General features: G+C 37.9%; 1 protein-coding gene across 1 annotated transcript in view; it reads left to right on the top strand.

The window, feature by feature from the left end:
- The window catches only part of LOC137291401 (cell adhesion molecule 2-like), a 38,199-nt gene extending 16,189 nt beyond the window's left edge, over positions 1-22,010 (top strand). Inside the window, exons 2-9 of the mRNA XM_067822740.1 lie at positions 5,606-5,992; positions 6,852-7,211; positions 9,232-9,507; positions 10,100-10,192; positions 13,288-13,407; positions 15,128-15,149; positions 15,680-15,758; positions 16,820-22,010. Coding sequence (XP_067678841.1) covers positions 5,606-5,992; positions 6,852-7,211; positions 9,232-9,507; positions 10,100-10,192; positions 13,288-13,407; positions 15,128-15,149; positions 15,680-15,758; positions 16,820-16,942 — 1,460 coding nt within the window. The 3' untranslated portion in view covers positions 16,943-22,010. The remainder of the gene's footprint in view (positions 1-5,605; positions 5,993-6,851; positions 7,212-9,231; positions 9,508-10,099; positions 10,193-13,287; positions 13,408-15,127; positions 15,150-15,679; positions 15,759-16,819) is intronic.
- The last annotated feature ends 731 nt before the right edge of the window (positions 22,011-22,741 follow it).

The following is a 22,741-nucleotide window of genomic DNA, read 5'->3' as shown; positions in this document are numbered from 1 at the left end:
GTATAGCGTGTATATATTTTCATGATTATTACATAAATGTAAATGTTAGTAAGTTAGTAAGTATTTATATTTGTCATATATTTTGCAATTTTAGACTGTAAAAAGCCAAATATACTTGAATGCTAAGTGCCAGCTTATCAACTTAAAAACTGTGAAGATCCAGGTTAGAATTGGTCTTTAGGAACCCATGCTTGTACCAGCAAGTAACTGGATCGGGTGGTCAGGCTCACTCACTTGGGTGACATCATTGTTTGACAGTTACTTAGATTGACATTCTTATGATGTCTGTCACTGGATTGTCCAGTATAGACCTTGTTATTTACAGACCAGTGTCAAATAGCAAGAACAGCAAACAAAATAACTGGTTCCTTTCAATCTCGCTAAATACAATCTCTGAGCATTTTACTTGAAAGGTTAGAGTCTGCATGTAGGTGGAGTCTGCATATAGATATATACGTCACAAAATATAAGCCAAGCAAATTCTTTTGCACACAAATGTTAGTAAGTATTTATATTTGTCATATATTTTGCAATTTTAGACTGTAAAAAGCCAAATATACTTGAATGCTAAGTGCCAGCTTATCAACTTAAAAACTGTGAAGATCCAGGTTAGAATTGGTCTTTAGGAACCCATGCTTGTACCAGCAAGTAACTGGATCGGGTGGTCAGGCTCACTCACTTGGGTGACATCATTGTTTGACAGTTACTTAGATTGACATTCTTATGATGTCTGTCACTGGATTGTCCAGTATAGACCTTGTTATTTACAGACCAGTGTCAAATAGCAAGAACAGCAAACAAAATAACTGGTTCCTTTCAGTCTCGCTAAATACAATCTCTGAGCATTTTACTTGAAAGGTTAGAGTCTGCATGTAGGTGGAGTCTGCATATAGATATATACGTCACAAAATATAAGCCAAGCAAATTCTTTTGCACACAAAAAACCCAATCTGTAAGGTATAAGATCTGTGGGCATATACTTGTTCTGAAGACTGAACAGAGCAATTAATGAATGCTAAGCTGACACCTAGTTACTGAGGTACCTGTACAGTGCATGACAATGCAGGATTTTGTGGGCGTGGCACTTCACCTTGTATGTGGACAATTTGCTGCTGCACATGGCTGAACAATAATGCAACATAGTTTTCTCTCAAAAGGAAGCAAAGTAAAAACATGTGTTCAGTCTAAGCTGAGCATTGATGACTAAGTGTGTTTGATAATTGCCAAGGAGTCATGTTATGCCTTATGAAGAAAAATCATTTGATTGACCTTATCTGTATTGATCTTCATTGATTTGACATGCTCTTTAGGGGATGTGTCATAAATATTAAAGTTAGTTTTGATGAAATAGGGAGATATACTGGTTAGAGATCTATACTGTAAGACTGTCACTTTTCTTGGATTGGTATTGGTATTCTGTTTCAACCCATTAGGTGAAGCTGATTTGATATGTTCCTTAGGGTTAGTGTCATAAATATTAAAATCATTTTACTGAAATGGGGACATACGCCATTGGAGACCTTTGAAGCAAGATCGTCATATCCCTTGCTATTGGTATTACTGTTACAGTAGATTGGTGAAGTTGATTTGTTTGTGCTCTGTAGGATATATGTCATTAATATTTAAGATAATTTAGATGAAACGGGGAGATATATTCATTGAGACCTACAGAGCAAGACCTAGTTTCTCTTGGGTTAGTGTTAATGTGCCATTATGTTTGAAATCTGATTTGGGAAAGAAGATTTGTCAAATGATATACCTACATTATTTGATATGTACATAGACAGTGCAGTGTTTGACAAACAAATTACCTCTAATATACAGCCTTTACTGGGCCCTAAGTTCAGATGATCTAAGCTTGTTATTTGCTGTTGTTTAAAACTACTTAGCTTATATTTTGCTGATTAACTTGATTAAATACCTGCCTTTTATCTTGTTTTTTATAGTTTATACAATCACAGTTGACGTCTTGATGAAAGTTCCATACTGAAGCTGACTCTTCTAATCATGTCCATGACTCCCTCTCATGACACCAGGGAGTCATGATGACTCCTAAGTTTTCATGTCTAGGGCAAACAGTGACAGTGATGGAGAGAAGGTTCTTTGTACATGCACACAGTTACAGTATATGGAGTAGAAACTGCGACAGGTACAGAACTGTACTCAAGGGACAGTGGGTTAGTAGTGGGTAATGGATTTGTTCAGCTTGTTCTGTGTTCGGGATCCAGTGGTCAGGCTTGCTGACTTGGTTGATTCATGTTATTGTATCCCAGATATGTAAACTGATGCATATACTCTTGATCAGTGGATTAAGTGGTCCAGACATGACTATTTACAGACCGCCATCATACACCTACACCTGGAATAATGCTGAGTGCAGGGTAAAACTAAACACAGTCGCTGATAGTATGATTAGGTTTCATCAAAATATTTATCAACTTAGTTATTAAGTTTGTTAAGACTATGTGTAATAAGAGTTTGAAAAGTACAGTGATGAATATCTCTCACAACATATTAGAACTGACAGATAGTTTGATCAGGTTTTTGTTCCTGGTCACTTTCTGTTGAAAATTTAATCAACATTCATTTAACAAACTATGGTTAAAACAAACTGACATTAAAGGTCCTTTTTGCCTTTTTATAACCATAACTTTATCCATCATGTTTGTTAAGGAACTGTTTGTCAAGATATATCTTGCATCCAGAGATAACATCAGACACACGATGATATAAATATATGATTGGAAGGTTCAAAGCATAATTTGTAACCATATTTCTTCAGGTGCCGAATCTAATAACAGACTGACTTCCTAAATGTAGTTTTCTGAAGTTTAGTTATACAACATACATTGGCCAGAAAAATACAAATTTCCCATTCAAGTGATATGCAAGTATGTCTTACTGAAACATTAGAACATCTACATTTACATTCTGTATACTTAGATAAGACTAGTGTGCCAATGTATATAGTTTCTATATTTAATTTCATAAGGAATGGTACAGTACACTTCTTAATTTTAGGGACAAAACAAATCAGTCTAGCATTGAAAAAGTCATGGGAAAGATTGCTGTATCTTTAAGCAATGAGAGTGGTTGATTTTTTGAAAAATTACATTTACTTTTACTTTTGGGTTGTTAGGTCCAGCAGGTTTGTGCCACATCCACTACAAAGAGAATTCTCTGAATGTACAAGGGCTTTGTAACAGTTCTACAACACAACATATATTTTGTTACAGTAGCCAGTCCCTTAATGTTTGTATTGCAGAACGTTATTATGATACATGGCTTCTTAATGAATTCTAACAACCCTAATAAAAAACCCTGTGAATATGTACTTGAAATATACTGATATGTTTCAGTACCCAAGTTAAGTATATAATCTTTGCTGGAGGCGCTTTCTGCTTGTCCAGGATCTCAAATCAACTGCATGCTATATGTGTAATATTGCCCTCGTGGGGACTATCTATTGTTATCAGGCTCCCTTGAGAGCCTGTGGGTTTCTCGCAGGTGCCGATCACTAATGTCACACGCTGTCAGACCTGGGTAAATACTGGGCTCATATTTCATCGGTCATGTCAACTGGTTGTCCAGCTTCAGGCCACTTGCTGACCAAATATGAATATTGATCTTTCGTGTGGACCATATGAACATAGTGTGTTTGAACTTTGAGCCTCCATATTTAGACAATGTGGTCTTGTGGTGTGAAGAATATCATTATTTGCATGTATGGATGTAAACACATATACATCAGTTGAACCTTTCATGGGAATCTGAACACATTAGAAAGATGTCTTGAGCTTTCCCTTGAAATTTCAAGTGTTGGTTTAAATCTTGATTTTTGCCTTTTGTTGGAATTGAAAGTAAGTGTATAAACAGAATGCCTAAACTAATGCTTGTTCTCTGAATGTTTATTATTTGGTAACACCTATATGAATTGAAAAGGAGCCTCACGGAGGCCAGAGATTCAGAGCATATCTTAAGGCCAGCTTCATTTAAGGCCTTAGCATAGCAGAGAGCTTGGAGAAAGTAAAAAAGTGGAAAGTAAGTAAGGAAAGTAATGTGGTTCAGGAACTGTGAGACAGAATACAGAATCTTTTTGACATATGTGTTAGTTATTTATCCAACAATTGTAATCAAGTGTACAAGTGATAATCCTTAGAAGGGGGAAAAAACTAAATATACCAAATACTGTAGACACTGGTTAGTGAGGTGGTTGAGGTTAGCGTTGACTTGCACAAGTCTTTTAGATAATAATGAATGGTTTAATACAACATTCTGAAGAATATTAATTACAGACCGGTGTCCTTAGACTATCCACTTATCTTGATGTGCTTCATTGAAAGATGGAATGACCTTGTGATACATATTCACAGACTTAGCATTCAGTACAGCCTTGGAGAAAGACTAAGGTCAACGTGGAATCTAAATATAACGTTTTTGAGCTCTGGATCTGTAGTTTCAAACACTGCAAAATAGAAAATATGAGCTCCTAACTCATGATAAAAAATCATTTAATTTGCAATGTATGAATAATTGTATAATAGTATTTGAGTGGGAATATCAGATTTATTATATTTCAATGGAAGTTTTAGAAGAGAAAATTCAAGTTTCTCAATGGTATTTCTCTTTTTATGTACTAACAAAATGCACACTTCTTCTAACATTCAGGGGCTCCTTTCACAAAGCAACCTTTACTAAGGTTGACCATAAATCCCATTCAATAATACTGCACTTTGTGAAAGGAGACCCAGGCCTATAATCATGATAATGGACTGCCTCTTCCAGCCAGGTGAGGGAAAATGTAAGTATTGGCCAAGACACAAGTAGGCAACTTCAAAGGATACATTTCAACATTTGTCTGTCTTGGCAGAAGACCCAGTCCCTGTCTTTGTGACCTGAGTGAAGGCTATTGACACAGTGTAGATAATTTGTGACAGAGAGGGCAGATTTGACACTCACTGTTTGCTGTTTGGGCACAGTCAGTTGAAGCTGGGAACGGAAGGAGTTGTCTCCCCTTTCTTCTTCAAGCTGGCAGTCATGTTGCATGCATACCAGTTCATGGCAGTAGGATTAGGGACCGTTCATAATTCATGACAAGGGTGTTGATGATGATTACTACGGAGAAGCATGTACAGTGTGAATGACAATACCTAAAATAAATGACCCCCTGCATGTCAAGAAGTTCAAAAGAAAATCCCATAATTTTTAGCTTATCATATACTGGAGTAAAATAGTTAGGGATATATGTAACTTTTGAAAGTATGTATAATGATCTATTTATTCATTGACAATCTGATGAAATATCAATCATAGCAATGCCGATATCCCTAAGTTATTTTGTCTGGGATATGATGAGGATGAGGATGATAACAACAGAGTGAAGTACTGCAGGGGTCAAATCATCATTTGTCTAAGCTTGGTGCATCGAATTGTTGATTATAGTGAGACTTATGGATTGTTACAGTGATTTGTTGTCAGTAGAGAATAAAAGAATAAAGGAACAATGTACAAAATGTTTCAGTTCTGATGTGGTAAGTTAGGAACATGATCCTTAGATCTTGACGGTATTACTAGGATTAAATATTTTCTATCTTTTTCTTTCCAGGTGTTTCTAATGTGTGTGGATTAACGTTGACCTCACCTGATAAGACGGCAACTAAAGGACCTCACCCTGTGGATGTTCAATGTGACTACGTTTTGGGAACAGGAGAAACGCTCTTTTCAATAACCATGAGTAGAAAGAGAGCTGCAGACCAAAGTTTCACAGACATTGCAGTGTTTAGATTCAATCCAAATTCATCACTCTATGATCAAAGTGTTACACAGGATTTTAAAGATCGAACAACTCTCATGGTAGTTGGTGCTTCCACAATTTTGCGCTTTGATCGTGTCGAGTGTGAGGATGAGGAAGCTTACAAGTGCACGGCTTCTTACCAAACAGCTGGCAACACGGCTGCCTCTCAGGAAGCGGAGATGAACCTTGTTTTGCTGGGTAAGGGAATTTTATGATCATTACATTGAAACTTAAAATAATTACTGCGGTTAAAATGACGAACTGTACCACTGGCTTGTCATGAGATTTTATGCAACAGTATGATAAATGATACATTTGTTTCTGTATCGATACACTAGCTATGATACTTCTTGTTCGGTGACACTACCCTACCCATGTTTTGTCATACCAATATTACAAAATGAATAGATATTACTTCAGGATAATATCACCTTTCTGTTTCTTTCTACTTTAATAATTACAGGACATTGAGGATCAGAACTAACTTCACTCATTTGCATGTTTAAAATAGATAACAAAATGGTCATTGTGTTTGTAATTTGTGCTTTCTGATTCCTTGAACTGGTGCCATCTTCTAGCATTCATTTCCCAGTGAAGGTTAAGAATTAAGTCATGCTCATTAAACTGGACAACTTACACCACTACTGATTGTCAAAGATTCACATTTATGGTGGAGAGATATGCAAACATTTATACATATTCATGCATATTTATGAAGTTCAGTATTTTGATTACCTCATTTACCTCAAATAATTGAAAAACATTCAAAGTCAATCTTCAAATAATGGACATATTTTGGCTGCAGGAAACATTAAAAAACCAGACATGAAATATCTGTAAACAGCATGAGCATCGATCTAAGCAACTGGGAACCAATGACATGTGTCTTCCAAGTCAGCACGCCTGACCACTCAATCCTGCTTGTTGCTTCTTATGACAAGCATGGGTTCCTTGTCCACATGCAGGACCTAAGAGGGCATAAGTACTTGAACATGTTGGGTCAGCTGCTTAATGTAAAGTGATATCTTACTGATAGTATGTTTTTGTTTCATTGCAGCTGAGCCCTTGACACCCACTATAACACTGTCTCCTCCAACTAGCACTGGCTACACGGAAGGACAGCAGGTTGAGTTCCAGTGTCAGGGAGTGGTTGGAAAACCTGCCGGAGATTTCCTGTGGTTCCGTTACCGTGACAACACACCAGTTGACATCACCAGTCTGGCAAGACTAAATCCTCCTTACCCAAGTACAGGAACTTGCACCTCTGAACGAATAAGTCAGCTCGCGCTGAATATGAGCAGGCTAGATAATGGAATGACCATCCGATGTGCTGCAAACCACACCACACTCACAAAGCCCACAGGATTCGAGAGATGCAACTCTACATGTCGGCAAACTGACACCATCACAGTTTTCTGTAAGTACAGAGGTTGGAGACAAGGGGACATTGACTGACTATCATTCAATAGTTCTAAATGACTCTTTTTCGAATTTCGCAATGACAAAATGTCTGTTTATAAGTCAATGATGTCCTGAATATGTCCTGAGACATTTAGTCTGAAGAAAATCAAGTTGACAATGTATGTTATTTGCTGTGGATATGTTCCCAATCAAAGTAAACTTATCCTCAGTACTTTTCGTTACACTCCACTACGGAGTCTAACAAAACCTTATGGAAGGTCAGGTAACCTTTTAGATTGACCAATCAGAACACAGCTTACCAAATCGCGAAAGTCGACATTCGCACCTACCATTTATACGTTTTATCTCGAAAAGGTTCGTACCCGATCGATTCCGAATGCTACTTAGTGTATGCTCACTTCCGGGTGATGCACACGGCTTACGGCAGTGTACGTACAACCATGATGAGTAAACAGTCACTTAAATGGTGTTTTGGGCAATATTCAAGGATGTCATCTTGCTGAAATATTAGCTAATGGTAACATGTCAACAGAAACCCCAAAGCGTATATACTGCAGGTCACATAATTGTGTTATAAGCGGATTTTTGTTTGTGGAGGGATCTGTGTCAGTGACCTGAATATTTTGAAAGGCTTTCGATCCCTAAATACAAGCCGTTGTCTGATTGGTTAAATCTATTTAACCATCTCGCATTTGATTGGAGAGTCATTGGTCGCTCAAAGGCTACCAGACACGACCTTCTACTAGGTTTTGTTAGACTCAGTGGCGGAGTGTATCGAAATACACTGAGACTAAGTTTACTTAGACTGATAGTTCCATGCTTTAATATTGATGCAGATGAAATGCCAGTTGTTTTAAAGTGAGTGAGTGAGTTAGTATTTAACGTCATGTCGGCAATATTTCAGCCATGTCGTGACAACCAGTTGTTTTAAACTGTGCCTTGAGATATGTGATGAAAGTATTGTTTCACTGGTTAATCCATCCTTGATATCTCCAGGGTATACGTTCGGACAAGTCTCTACTATACCCTGGACGCATCTACGGGTCGGCCCGATAATTTTATTACCTCCCTTTGCTGGCTTCACATTCTCACAATAGCCAATCAGCTAGGCCGTCGTTATAACCAAGCTTGCCACTGTCAAGAGAGGTAGCGGTAGCGAAAGTTTGCTCGCAGTGCGACTCAGTATTTGGAGAAATCATACAGACATATTTTTAGGTCCAAAAAGAAATACATGTGTATGTGCAAAAACTCCTTCTACCTCTTTCAGAGAACCTCTGCATAGTTTGCTTTGCCAACATTAATCTGTTAGATAGTTTGAAAAGCGAAAGCGAGTTGTGATTGGTTCGCTCAACTTCCCAGCATAGACACCTGATTGAATAAATAGCCAGCCAAGGGAGCCGGCTGAGCCGTGGATGCATCCAGGGTATAGTGGAGACTTATCGTATACCCTGGAGATATCGAGGATGTGGTTAATCAGACTTTGCTATCATTTGGGTGAAAGAGAGAAATTTGATGGTGGTACTCTACCATGGTATGGTAGATGTTGCGGCACAAGACATTCAGTTCAGTATATGAGATATGATCATAATGTAGAAAACTGACAACCAGAGCCAAACATTACGTTGTTTAATAACATGGAAAAAAACCATAATTATTGATTGAAAGAAAATGTCATTTTATGGTTAGATAGAAATTGAAATTACAGAATTTTTTTTTATTGCATTGTGAAGGAGAAATACCATGGTTCTACTAATATTGTGGTATATACCGTTAAACACCTAATGGACAGTGGTTATAACAGATAAGGTATGGTAGCTATTAACATTAGGTAACAGTTATATAGATATGTATGGTTGTTTCTGGTTGGGTTCAACACTTTGAAGATCCAGTTCGAATCTCAACTGTGTGCAATGTGTAACACCCATTTCTGTTGTCCCTATAAAGTATGTGACTGGAATGTTGCTGAAAGCAGCACAAAGCCGGGTTTAGAGTATCACTCATCCTGTTGTTTTCAGATACATTCCGTGACAGTGACCCTGATGTTAGCTCCAACCCATCTGGAGGCACACACACCGTGGGCGACACTGTCACCCTGAAGTGTAACGCTGTTACCAACCCACCAGCGACCTACACCTGGCAAAAAGATGGAACTGTTAATTCCACATCGTCTGGCGATGAATTAATACTTTCTAATCTCCAAATTGAAGATTCGGGAACATACACATGTTTGGCCACCAATGTTGTTGGTGGTGTGACATACAATGTATCCAAGTCCCTCAACATCAATGTTGGTGAGTATGGATATTGGCTTCCTTACATATTTGATGATATCTGGTCTGTATACCTTCTGATATACCCAAGTATACCTTCTGGAAAATCCAAATTATTCTAGACAAGGTGTTTTACCTACGAACTAGACAGACAAATATGGATTTTGGGAAAACTTTGTGGAATTTTTCAATGTATGACAGCATTGTAGTCATCTTAAACTTTATATCGAGGTACTTATCCTTAATTATGCTGTGTATCTTGCTTGTATTGTGGTCAGTACTAATAGCCAGGATCATTATGCAACCTTAGCTTTTGAGCCCTGATTTCAAGACATGACATTTCTCATGTTTTGAAGTTTATTACCTATTGAAGTAAGTAAATCAGGTATTTATTTACACATGCACATGAGATTGTAGCAGCCACCCAGTGTTAGAGCTGAGGCTAAAAAGTACTAAATAGCAAAAAAATAGGGTACAGATATGACAGGTATATCTGAAGTTGTTGTAGGAATGACTTGTACCTATATCTTTGCACGAGCATGATAATCTAACTGTGACTGAACTAATGCATGTATTCCTCTCTGTCTGTCTCTCTCTTCACCAACATCGGCAGTTCCTACAACCACATCCCCTCCCACTACAACTGCTACAAGTACACAAAGACCTTCTCCTGGAAGTACTGGCGCTGTTAAACCAGGACCACCAGGTATGTTGACCTGTTAACTGTAGTCATGTGACAGTCACATGACTGTCATGTCTCTTCATGTCATATCTGTCATGTGATGAGCTGTGACCTTTCACATGACATTAGCATGTGATGCACTTTGACTATACATGTGTGACCATGACTCTGTCGTCTGATATGCTATGTCTGTGATTCTGTCGTGTGATGTGCTGTAACTGACTGCCATGTGATATGCTGTGATGATAAACTTCTGGTATGTGATGGTGCTGTGACCATGATTCTGTCTGATGTGCTGTGACCATGATTGTGTCGTATGATGTGCTGTGACTTTGCCATATGTGATGTGCTGTGACCATGATTGTGTCGTATGATGTGCTGTGATTTTGTCGTATGTGATGTGCTGTGACCATGATTGTGTCGTATGATGTGCTGTGACTTTGCCATATGTGATGTGCTGTGACCATGATTCTGTCGTATGATGTGCTGTGACTTTGTCGTATGTGATGTGCTGTGACCATGATTGTGTCGTATGATGTGCTGTGATTTTGTCGTATGTGATGTGCTGTGACCATGATTGTGTCGTATGTGATGTGCTGTGACCATGATTCTGTCGTATGATGTGCTGTGACTTTGTCGTATGTGATGTGCTGTGACCATGATTCTGTCGTATGATGTGCTGTGACTTTGTCGTATGTGATGTGCTGTGACCATGATTCTGTCTGATGTGCTGTGACCATGATTCTGTCGTATGATGTGCTGTGACCATGATTTTGTCTGATGTGCTGTGACCATGATTCTGTCCTAAGGGTCTGAATGAGCATGTAAAATGCTACTGGTAATTTTACTATAGGAGGGAACACATTAGGACAAAGCTAACATTGGTGCCCACTGCTGATTTATTCCAGAAAGCAATATGTGGGGCTATATCCTTGTACAATGTGACTGATTAGACACTGGGTTGAGCTGATAATTTACCCATAGTGAATGCCTGCTACTTCATTAATGTCCAAGGTGAAATATATTTTCACGTGTTTGCATTGAGTGGGTTATGTGCCATGTGTGTGTTTGTATGACTGTTCTGTTGCATGTTGGCATGGAGCTTTGTTTGCATCAGTAGATGTGTAGCAATAGCCAATCCCTACAGCAACATCAGAGCCCACATGTACACCTGCCTTCATTATCAACCCCAGACAGTTCTCACACCAACCCTGTCATTTTACTGGTACAACCTCTACTATATGGCAATCCCACCAGTTCTATTTTGACAGCCTCTTGAACCTTGAAATTTCTCCATCCATCCTCGGTTTACCTGACCCTTTCCTTATTAAAACAACACAAAGCCATATGACCCAATCAAACCTCTGTTGACAGAAAACGTTCCCACTTCACAGAATGCAATACCACTTTAGTTGATCCCATCCCACTAAACCCACCCCTACCCCACCAAACCTCCCTCAACAGAACATCACTCAAGCTAATCCCATCCCACTATACTCAACTGCACCCTACATAATCCCACAAAACCCATTAACCAAACCCCATTCCTCATAAATCCATCATCACCAACACCCTCCACCCACATAACCCTATCTCCCTTAGCTCAATCAATCCTCCTTAACCCCATCCCACCTAGCATTATCTCCCTTACCTTGATCCCACCCCCTTAACCCCCATCCCACCTAGCATTATCTCCCTTAACTTGATCCCAACCCCTTAACCCCCATCCCACCTAGCATTATCTCCCTTAACTTGATCCCACCCCCTTAACCCCCATCCCACCTAGCATTATCTCCCTTACCTTGATCCCACCCCCTTAACCCCCATCCCACCTAGCATTATCTCCCTTACCTTGATCCCACCCCCTTAACCCCCATCCCACCTAGCATTATCTCCCTTACCTTGATCTCACCCCCTTAACCCCCATCCCACCTAGCATTATCTCCCTTAACTTGATCCCACCCCCTTAAACCCATCCCACCTAGCATTATCTCCCTTACCTTGATCCCACCCCCTTAACCCCCATCCCACCTAGCATTATCTCCCTTAACTTGATCCCAACCCCTTAACCCCATCTCACCTAGCATTATCTCCCTTAACTTGATCCCACCCCCTTAACCCCCATCCCACCTAGCATTATCTCCCTTAACTTGATCCCACCCCCTTAACCCCATCTCACCTAGCATTATCTCCCTTACCTTGATCCCACCCCCTTAACCCCCATCCCACCTAGCATTATCTCCCTTAACTTGATCCCAACCCCTTAACCCCATCCCACCTAGCATTATCTCCCTTAACTTGATCCCACCCCCTTAACCACCATCCCACCTAGCATTATCTCCCTTAACTTGATCCCACCCCCTTAAACCCATCCCACCTAGCATTATTTCCCTTACCTTGATCCCACCCCCTTAACCCCCATCCCACCTAGCATTATCTCCCTTAACTTGATCCCAACCCCTTAACCCCATCTCACCTAGCATTATCTCCCTTACCTTGATCCCACCCCCTTAACCCCCATCCCACCTAGCATTATCTCCCTTAACTTGATCCCACCCCCTTAAACCCATCCCACCTAGCATTATCTCCCTTACCTTGATCCCACCCCCTTAACCCCATCTCACCTAGCATTATCTCCCTTAACTTGATCCCACCCCCTTAACCCACATCCCACCTAGCATTATCTCCCTTAACTTGAACCCACATCCAAACCCCCACCCCACCCTCATCCACTCCCCACCCCAGAAACTTCGTATTGTAGAATGGCCACCCCAAAAGGGTGACATCTTCCACTGGTTGATGCTCACTTTACTTGAGGTAGTATTAAATGCTAGATCAATGTTGATGTCCATGTACAAAGAGACACATTTCTGCTAAATACTCTGTCACTGTCATGGGGTCTAAAAGTTTTTCAAAATATTAGGGTTGTCTGAGTGAAGATCACATGACGTATCTTTTCATTTCCATACCAACAAAGAATCTGCATGCCTTATTGTTCCTGTATTCATCTGTTATTTATTGCTGTTCTCAAACCTTGTTTTGACTTTCTTTTTCTTTAGAATGTGAAGTGTTCAACAAAGACCATCTACACATTGTTGTATTCTATCTATCTGTTTCAGACGACAATGACAATACTGTCATCATCGCCGTGTGCGTGGTTGTTGGGGTGATACTCATCATCGGCATCATTGTCGGCATCATCTTGTACAGGAAAAGAAAAGCAAAGAATGACATTGAAGGTCTGTGTTGTGACAAATAGCAACCATCCACACTTTAGTCAGTTTTATCAGGAGATTGCAAGAGGTGCAACAATATAGTGAGCAGTGTTTCCATTGATAAATTTGGAGATTATTGGTCACTGGGTCTGGTAAAATATCTAGACTATTTTTTTGTCCTGCTTTAAGTTACTAACATTAAAATTAACTCAATCAAATAATCCTTTAATAGAGACTCGTGATTGCATTTTTCGTGTGGGGTGAGGTTCACTTCTATTATCATTAAACTGCATGCAAAGTGCTTGGTCAGTTTGAGAGTCATTCAGAAATGATCACTGTGTTTTGTATCATTGAAACATCACTATAATTACTGTTGGAACAGGAAATCACTGAAAATATCAACTTTATCATTTCGTTTAAATATGTTGAGATGGCAGGCGGAAAGCAGACATTGCTTTTCACTCTTTGATGTAAACAGAGGGTTTCATCTATGGAGGATGATGAAACAAACTAGGGACAAAATAATGATTCAAGTGGGAATAAGTCTTCAAAACTAAAACCTAGTAAATTATGGACTTTTAATCCAGACAATGGCAGGCAAATTTTAAGCAGAACCAGTAAACCAGAAACACTCGTATATCTCCTGAGTAGTCACATCAAAATACAGTACTATCAAAAGTTCATATTCTCCCCATTGTCAAAGCTGAATCACAACCCTGAATAGTTTGTTTCCAAATTTCCACGAGCAGAGATTGTTGAGAGCACTATGCAGATTCTGTCAATAAATGACATACAGGAAATACTAGACTATCTGCAGAAGCTGCTTCTTGAACAGTTGCTGTTATTATAAAAGTGTTGACATCAGTGTAACTTGTACTGTAATTGGGACGGTGGGGTAGCCTAGTGGTTAAAGTGTTAGGTTGTCAGGCTGAAGGCCCAGGTTCGATTTCCCACATTGGAGCAAGGTGAAAAGGCCCTTTCTGGTGTCCAGAAATGGTGTCAGTATTACTGCATCCAATATATTGACATGTTTAGGAGTTGAACAGGTCCAATCAGCTAACCTTGCAAAATACTTGGCCCCACTGCACAAAGGGCAGTGGGGCAACATACCCTAGTGGATAAAGCATTTGCTCATTGCGGAGACCTGAGTTCTAATTTCCAGATGAGTACAATAGCCAATTTATTGTATCCCCGTCATGGTTTTGCTGTAATGTGGCTTAAAGCCGAGTAAAACTAAACTCACTCACTGGCTGTTATGTGATGGATTTTATGCATTGTGATGCAGAAGTTGTTAATCAATGTTTTCATAGCCTTGTACAGAGATACAATACCGCATTGCCGTATCACAACACCAGATAATAATAATGGTACATGTGACAGTATACTGTGACCAGAAAGAAATGCAGGTGACAAACTGGACCTGGTGGTGTTACCAGGTGACTTGACTGCATTTGTGGATCTAGGCTCATTATGTCTGTCACTGGATCTATGTTCGTTATATCTGTCACTGGATCTATGTTCGTTATATCTGTCACTGGATCTATGCTCGTTATATCTGTCACTGGATTGCCTGGTCATAATTTGATGAGTGTTGTAAGCAGCTACCAAAAACTAAAGGCATTATGATATATTTACATATATTTACTCAGAATTCATGTCGATCATGTGTTTGAAATGTTCTTCAGTGACTGATTACATGTTGTATTTTTCTGTGTCTCACATTCTCCTATTATTTCATTTACAGAGCCATCAGAAAAACCTTACAAGTAAGTAGAAGTAACTAATATACCTTCACATGTACAGTTTACAAAAATACAAATATGGCATGGAAGTACAGTTAAGGGGATGTACATAAATATTTCAATTATCCGAAGTTCAGCATAACTGATAATTAAACGATAATGTAAGAATATGAATATTTAGACAGACACGTAAACTGAAATATAACATGCTAGTGTTTGGCTGTAATTGACTTTATTTTATTAATTAGGTATTTCATTGAAGGTACAGTTATATGAATGTATATTTCTAGAAGGTACTTGGTAACTCTGCTTCAAGTGTCAACAAAATACCAAGCAATAACCGCAGTGGAAGGGAGGTAATTCTGAAGAGTTATCTGCCCTCATCTGCACAATATGATATGCTCACACACTGTGAAATATATATAATGTTTTAAAATGCAGCCTGAATATATAAATATATGTGTTGGATCATCTCTTTTGTAGCGTTATTGTTTATTCAAGAAATTTAATGCAAGGATTTGAGTTTCAGTGTTTGTCAATCTGTCTTTTTGCAGCAACCAGAATATGTCGATATACAACACAAAGCCAGACCTGGTCACGAGTGATCCCAAGAAATATAACCAGTACAATAATGTGAGTAAACTGTGATATAGTTAGTTAAAATTCTCACTGAGAATAAGAGATTGGCTGGAAATAAGAAAAAAAGAGACAGGTGCTCTTTGAATCAAGTTGATCTCTGGTGTACCTTGAATAGTGTACCTTGCCCTTTCGATATTCGGCCTTGATCATCGGTTCTAACTTGAATAAAACTACACTCTCCACATAAAAATACCTAAGATATTCTCTGTGCTGTGATCAGTGTTTCCTATATCTGTTAAATACCAGACATAACCTGTTCAAAGTGAGAATGTTCAGTATTTTCAAAGATTGTCAGTCATCTTGTTTGGTATATTGTATCATAAATTTTGTAATTACATCTGTCAATTATATTTCTCCTTGAAAAATCACATCACATAACAATGGCATCAAGAAAATAGCAGTTTTGGAAAACCCAGGCTAAAATAGCATCGACACATTGCAATACCCTTTAAATATCTGATTGGTTGTGAGATTGCAAGGTCTCAAATGACTGATATTTGAAATGCTAGCTAGTCACAATGTCCAGCTGTAAAAAGCCCACTGGTGATATCATGTACTGTCAAAGCAAAGCAGAATTACTGTCACTAGCCACTAGTTGACCAAAGTGGAGTGCCCTTCAGATGGTAATTTGACTCAACCATCAACACTTCTTAGAAAATGCATCTCTTTGATTCAGTTAATTTGGGAAATTTCCTTAGTTTCAGAAATTTGGAATTTATTTATAACAATAATATTAAGATATGTATATTGTGTGTTTCCAGACTTCATTTCCAGCTCAAAACACACAATCAGATCATTATTAGGCCTGATGAGCCAAGCTGCCTGTGAAGTGCTAGAGGGTTAATAGTCACATGATTTATCACACCTGGTACTCAATTTCAGCTGGGTGAACAGGGGCAGTTTTGGAAACACTTACTTGCCTATTAACTTTGTAGAGTGCTTTTAAATATAAACTAGGATCATTTACATGATTTATGCATGAGATGTTTCATAATGTAGCAAGAAAGTTGTTTGATACAAAAATATAAAACATGATTTTATTTTTTTTAAATCAGAAAAATGAGGATGCTCTGAACTATGCAGACTTGCAATTCGACACCAAGCCTCGGAGTCGGAAACCAGTAGCCCTTGCTGACAACATGACGGATTATGCCGATGTTTCCATGCCCCAGGTCTGATGAAGGAAATGTCAATTTCCCCACATGGTGATAGAGCGTTATCAGATGTCATGTTCATTGCCATATGAACAGTATCACTTGTTAAGAGATATCATGTATATTGAGAAAGATACCACACACAATGTGCATGATCATCAGTCAGTGCTATATATGGTTTATGTTACTTAAAAATTGAAAAAATGCACAAAAACAACAAAGGTGATTTCCTCAATCAGCGTTCGTTGAGACATGGGGTGATGGAGATCAACAAGGGATGATTTTCTTTGAGTGTTTTCATGGACTGTGAATGTCCATCTATACAGATTACCATTACCGGAACATCTGTCCATAGAGATTTAGAATCTTCTGAGTCGTTACAGTGTGTCCAAGACGTTCTGCAGTTGTAAAGTTCCTTCAGGGTGACTCTCACCCAAAAGAATATTTGTCTTTGAAAGTTCCTGATATTCATGAGAAACATTTTGTTGAAGTTGAGAAAACTGTTGCTTTCTTATGTGGATACAGAAGTTTGATCTTTCTCAAGGCTTTGCCGAAAGATGGAAAATGATGACCACCAGAGGAGAGCCAAGTCATGATCAGGAACGAACTGTCCTACATGTGATCTTGTAGCATTATCCTCTTGTGACACTGTTCCTGGTCTGAGTTGACCTGTTTGTGCACATTGACTCCAACTGTGGCTTTTGTACCTGGCTTTTTGATTTGTATTCAAGAACAATTAATTAATTTTTCTTGAGTAAGGCGTTGTTTTAAATGGAAACTTGATGAAATGCTTAACTGCTGTTACCGAGTCCAGCTAGTAGGAAGTGATATCCTTTTCAATTTGCAAATCTGAAATTCTTCTCCCACCCTGATATATTGCCATGGCTAATTTCAATGTTCATTGATTGATTATATGAAATTGAGACATGATAGATTTAGCCATTTGAAATTGTGACACTACAGACTGGCTTATCATACAAGCCAGAGGTTTAGAAGATGAAATTGGTTTTAACACAGAACTGAGAGTTGAATGTGTTCTATCAGCTTTGCATTTGGCAAATCTGTAACTAGAAAGTTACTTTGTATTTGCCTTTAGAGACCTTAGAGATCTAGACATTTTTGCCTCCCCCAAATTTTTCTGCCAACTCTCAAAAGTTGCAGTGACATTCTTTTAATTTTCTTTTTGTCAAGAAAGATGGGAAAATATTTATGAAAGGTCAGCATGAAAGCATGATTCCACAGTAGAAAGATTCTGAGCCATGTCAATATTTGATACTGATAGGGAAACAGGACAGGAACATCATAGTGTGTAAGAACATGATGATAGCTTGAGACAAGATTTATAAAGGCAGTTATTCAGTGATAACAACCATGTTATTGTTTCATGTTACATATTACAGACTTGACTTCATCAGAACGTCATCAGGACTGATTTTTATGTGCATTGCTTGATGTAAGGGACTGACCATTTTCAAGAATTGATACGTTGTTTTAATGAACATTTTTTCAAAATGGCTTCATTTAGCTATGTGTTTTGAATCAGTGATGAATGTTTTACTCACCGTTTAAGGTTTTAAGTTAATGGTTAAAAGCATTTTCAAGGGACAGGAAATATTTTCTTTAGCAATCCCACCCCTCCAATGCCCAGAACATCAAATGGTCAGTTCCTCTATATGTTTTTTTTTTAAAATCTCCCTATTTTAACCAAAGACATTCTGTTGCCATCATGCTCAGTCTTTTCAGCCATTAATCCGAATTTCGTTGATCATTGAACAGGGGTAGTGTGATGTCTGGTAGTGTGGTTTTAGGTTTGGACATACTTTGTTGTCTTAATATTAGAGAATATGTTAAAATCAAAATATATTTGTACGTGTGACATTGTAATGTTTGTTTCACGCACTTTTTAAGAATCATGATTGAATCATCAAGAATATGTCATTTCACTTCCATATTATCTTAACCAATATTCTACACATCTTTCACCACATCTGATGTGACGTGTTTTCTGTGTGTGTAAATAAAATAGACTATTGTCATGCTCTTTACTCAAGTCGGCAAAAGGTCAGTTGGATATTGTATTCAGTTTACCAGTTGTCATAGTAACTTAGATTCTGTTGCTAAGGAGATAAAACGTCAAGATACTTAATTAGCCCTGATGGCCAGTTTCAGTTTAGACTGTCCTTGAATTTGTGTTTATCCGTTCAACCCGATCTCATTCTATAGTTGATTTTTGTCATTTTACTCAGTGTTTTATGGAACTTGATTAGTTTTAAATACAGCTTTGATAGAACTCTTCATTATATGGCAAGAAAGATACCTATTCTTGATGTCTTTATTGAGAACTTAAACATAATAGAAAGTGTCATGTTTTTTAATGCAGACAGAGACCTGGACAGTTGCTTGACTTTAGCTAAGATTGCTGTAGATAAAATGTCAGCCATTGATATTATCTTTCTTACATGGGCTGTGAAACCAACCAAACGATATATCTTTTGTTTAGCTAGATAGTGTATAATGCAATAGATGTTATAGTAATGATTCTGATTGGCAACTAACACTTTAGTATGTTCAGCCAATCAGATTGCTTTAATGAGGTTGTCAGCTGACAATTTCAAATACTGATATATTCTTATACAGCTACTAGCATGCTTCGGAGCCTATTATTTATATAAATGCCAATGTTTTCTTTCTTTTCTTTTTTTTGACATGCCTTCTCTGCCAGATCGCCTATTATGAAATCTGTACAGTTTTTCAAATTGGATTTACCACAAATTTTTACTAAGAAAAAGAGTGAGAGAAAAAAGAACAATTGTCCAGAATTTGATATTGAAAATTATATATATAAGTTGTCGGCTTTCCTTAGCTCATTAATTTGAAAGAAATGAATAGTAGTTAGTACAATTTCAGAAAAGATAAAGTAAGATGTCATGAATTTACTATATGAGTGAAGCTGAAGAAGGTTTGTTATCGTATTTTTCTTTTTTACTGTTTCTAATTGTGATGTAAATTACAAGGAAAAATATCAATCCAAACTGCAAATTGTATTTCCTTAGTCAAATTGCATGTCAGATCTATTTCAGTTTTAACTTTAAACTGAAGTAACAGAAACGAAATGCAAATGCATACCGTTTTCCATCTCATGTATTCTGTATATTACAAACTTTGTCATTGCAAGGGGGTCCTATATCCCTACCATATAAATTGCTGAAGATTGATTCAATATTCATATTCTCATTTGGATGGATCATTGGCACATTGTACTGATTGTGAATGTGTTTCACATTTTTTTTCATGATTGTGAATGTGTGTCTCACATTTCTCTCATGAGTGTTAATAAATGCTTCACACTGATTTCATGATGATTCACATTCTCAAGGGAGACAATCCCATGAGTGACGCAGTGATTATTAATTACACTGTTAGTATTTTTAAATGAAATCAACATTTTGGCTTCTTCAGAGGCTGAAATGAGATCTTGGTGTCTAACTGTGATCATATTGACCAAACCTTTCACTTCTCGCATGTTTTCATACTCGTTTTGTGAGACAAGGGTTTTCTACATCTTAAAATTGGTATAGTCTTTATATTTATTCCCAAGTTGTATCTGGGTAAGTGGTGGTTACAGTCAGTCGTTTTAAGATCTTGCATATTATCAGACTTACTTGTATGATCTCATCACAGTGTACAGTAAAACTTTACATAGTTCTGTCCACCACCTTCAACTTTCTTCTAGCTAGAAGTTATTTGATTGCACCCAGCTCAAATGTCAGGTTTAGAGCAAACTATTTGATATATATCTCATTTGTTACAATATGTAATTCTGTTCAGAGTTTATGTAGGTAAATTTGAGTTATTGGAGCGAAATCTGAGACCATCGTGTCTTCTTGTACATTTAATCTTCATTCCTTTTAATGATTAAGAAAATGTACACTTCTTGGAAAATATGTTGATATATGTTCTTAACTGTTTGATTTTAAGGAATTTTAAGGTATTATATGACATACTATATTATTTTTTAAGCTACACACCTCACGAGCTGCTTAGATATATCAAGACGTGTCTAAGAGACAGTACGGTGATAATGAAGGTTTCTGATGAGTGTATCAGTGGCTTGCCTGTATGCATGAATGTTGGTTTTGTTGTTTGTCCTTTTCCCTGTAGTGGTGTTTTACTTGCATGTCATCCAATATTGTCATCACATTGTCATCATTTTCATTACATTGTCCCCATTGTTGTCATTGTCATCTATTGTTATTTCATCTGACATCCTCCAATCTCCGGTGTTTTCATCAAGCTCCCAGAAAGTGCATCCAAAGGTAAAACAGCCGATGCTCTTTTTGCCATCAGGAATTTTCATTGGGTCATTGTCTGGTTTTAGGCCACATGTTTTTTGTTTACGAGTTGGCTCGGTTGGATGAAACTCTTGCTTCTTACTGTGCACACCTTAACCTAAATGGGGTGGTAGGGTTACCTAGTGGTACAGCATTCTCTCGACATGCCGAAAGCCAAGGTTTTATTCCCCACATTGGCACAATGTGTGAAGCCCATTTCTTGAATCCCTGCCATGATGTTGATAAACTATTGCTAAAAGCAGTCTAAGACCTATCTCACTCACTAACATAACCGAAAAAAACATCTGAACAGAATTATAGTAGATATGTTTGTTCTTCCTCTGTTTTATCAGAATTTTGATGGTCAGAAACTACTATTTTGGCATCAATATTGATTGTTTTATTAAAAGAACAGACTTTTTAAGATCATGTAATTTTTTAGTATATATTGTATTTAGCAAATGATAACATATTTTAATTTTTATTTTAATTTTTGTTATCTGACCTTTTGCTCCAGTTGCCCTGGTAGCCTGGATGGTTTAGCAGAAGGCAAAGGTGTTGATGTACATACACCTGTGATTTGAGGATGATTCCTGGTCATAATTGCTTATTTCATTTGTAATTCATTTGTAATTAATCATGATTAGACTGTACATAGGTCATATTAGATTATTATCTCAGAGCATATTTTATTGTATTGCTAGCATGATCAATCACTGTAAAGAACAAATAAAACAAATTTATAATAACTATTGGTTTTAGATGTTTCTTTTTTGTTATTTGTTTGTGGTACGTGAACAGCTTCCAAGGAACCAGATGTCTTATTAAGGTGTTTTGTGAGAAACATTATTTTTAAACATGTGGTCAGTGACAGAAGGAATCTTATAGAAAGGGGCACATGCAATAAACAAGATCTTTCAGAAAAGGAACAAGCTGTCCCACAAAACAGTGCACATGTGAGAAACAATATATTAGACCAAACAAGATAAGACAGCCACATAGGAACTTTAGAAAAATAACATGTCTTACCTAAATTGATGGATGAGAAACTTGCAGGACACCTCTTAGAAACTTGATGTGTGACCAACAAGGCCTCTTACTACATAGAACAAATGATGGAACAAAGTGGATCCGGGTAGACTAGGCCTTCAGCAACCCATGCTTGCCATAAAAGGCGTCTATGCTTGTCGTAAGATGGCAGTTTCCTGATTTAAGCAGCACTGTTCGTGCAGCTATATGGCAGCGGTCTGTATTTAATCGAGTCTGGACCAGACAAATCAGTAATCAACAGCATGAGCATCGATCTGCTCAATTGTGAAGACATGACACAATGTTACGTTTTCAGCTGAAAATAGATTTTCCAGTTACCATCTCAACTTACACAGACCAGAATAACCGCACCTATCCATGAACAAGTCCCGCATGGAAGATCACCATGACTTGCGTCATTCGTCCACTGCCAGACTCTGTGTGAGATTTTACGTCTGCATGG

This window comes from Haliotis asinina, chromosome 1 (assembly GCF_037392515.1).
Source record: "Haliotis asinina isolate JCU_RB_2024 chromosome 1, JCU_Hal_asi_v2, whole genome shotgun sequence".
Classification (NCBI taxonomy): domain Eukaryota; kingdom Metazoa; phylum Mollusca; class Gastropoda; order Lepetellida; family Haliotidae; genus Haliotis; species Haliotis asinina.
The sequence above is the reverse complement of the archived record's forward strand: the minus strand, read 5'-3'. Positions and strand labels throughout refer to the sequence as shown.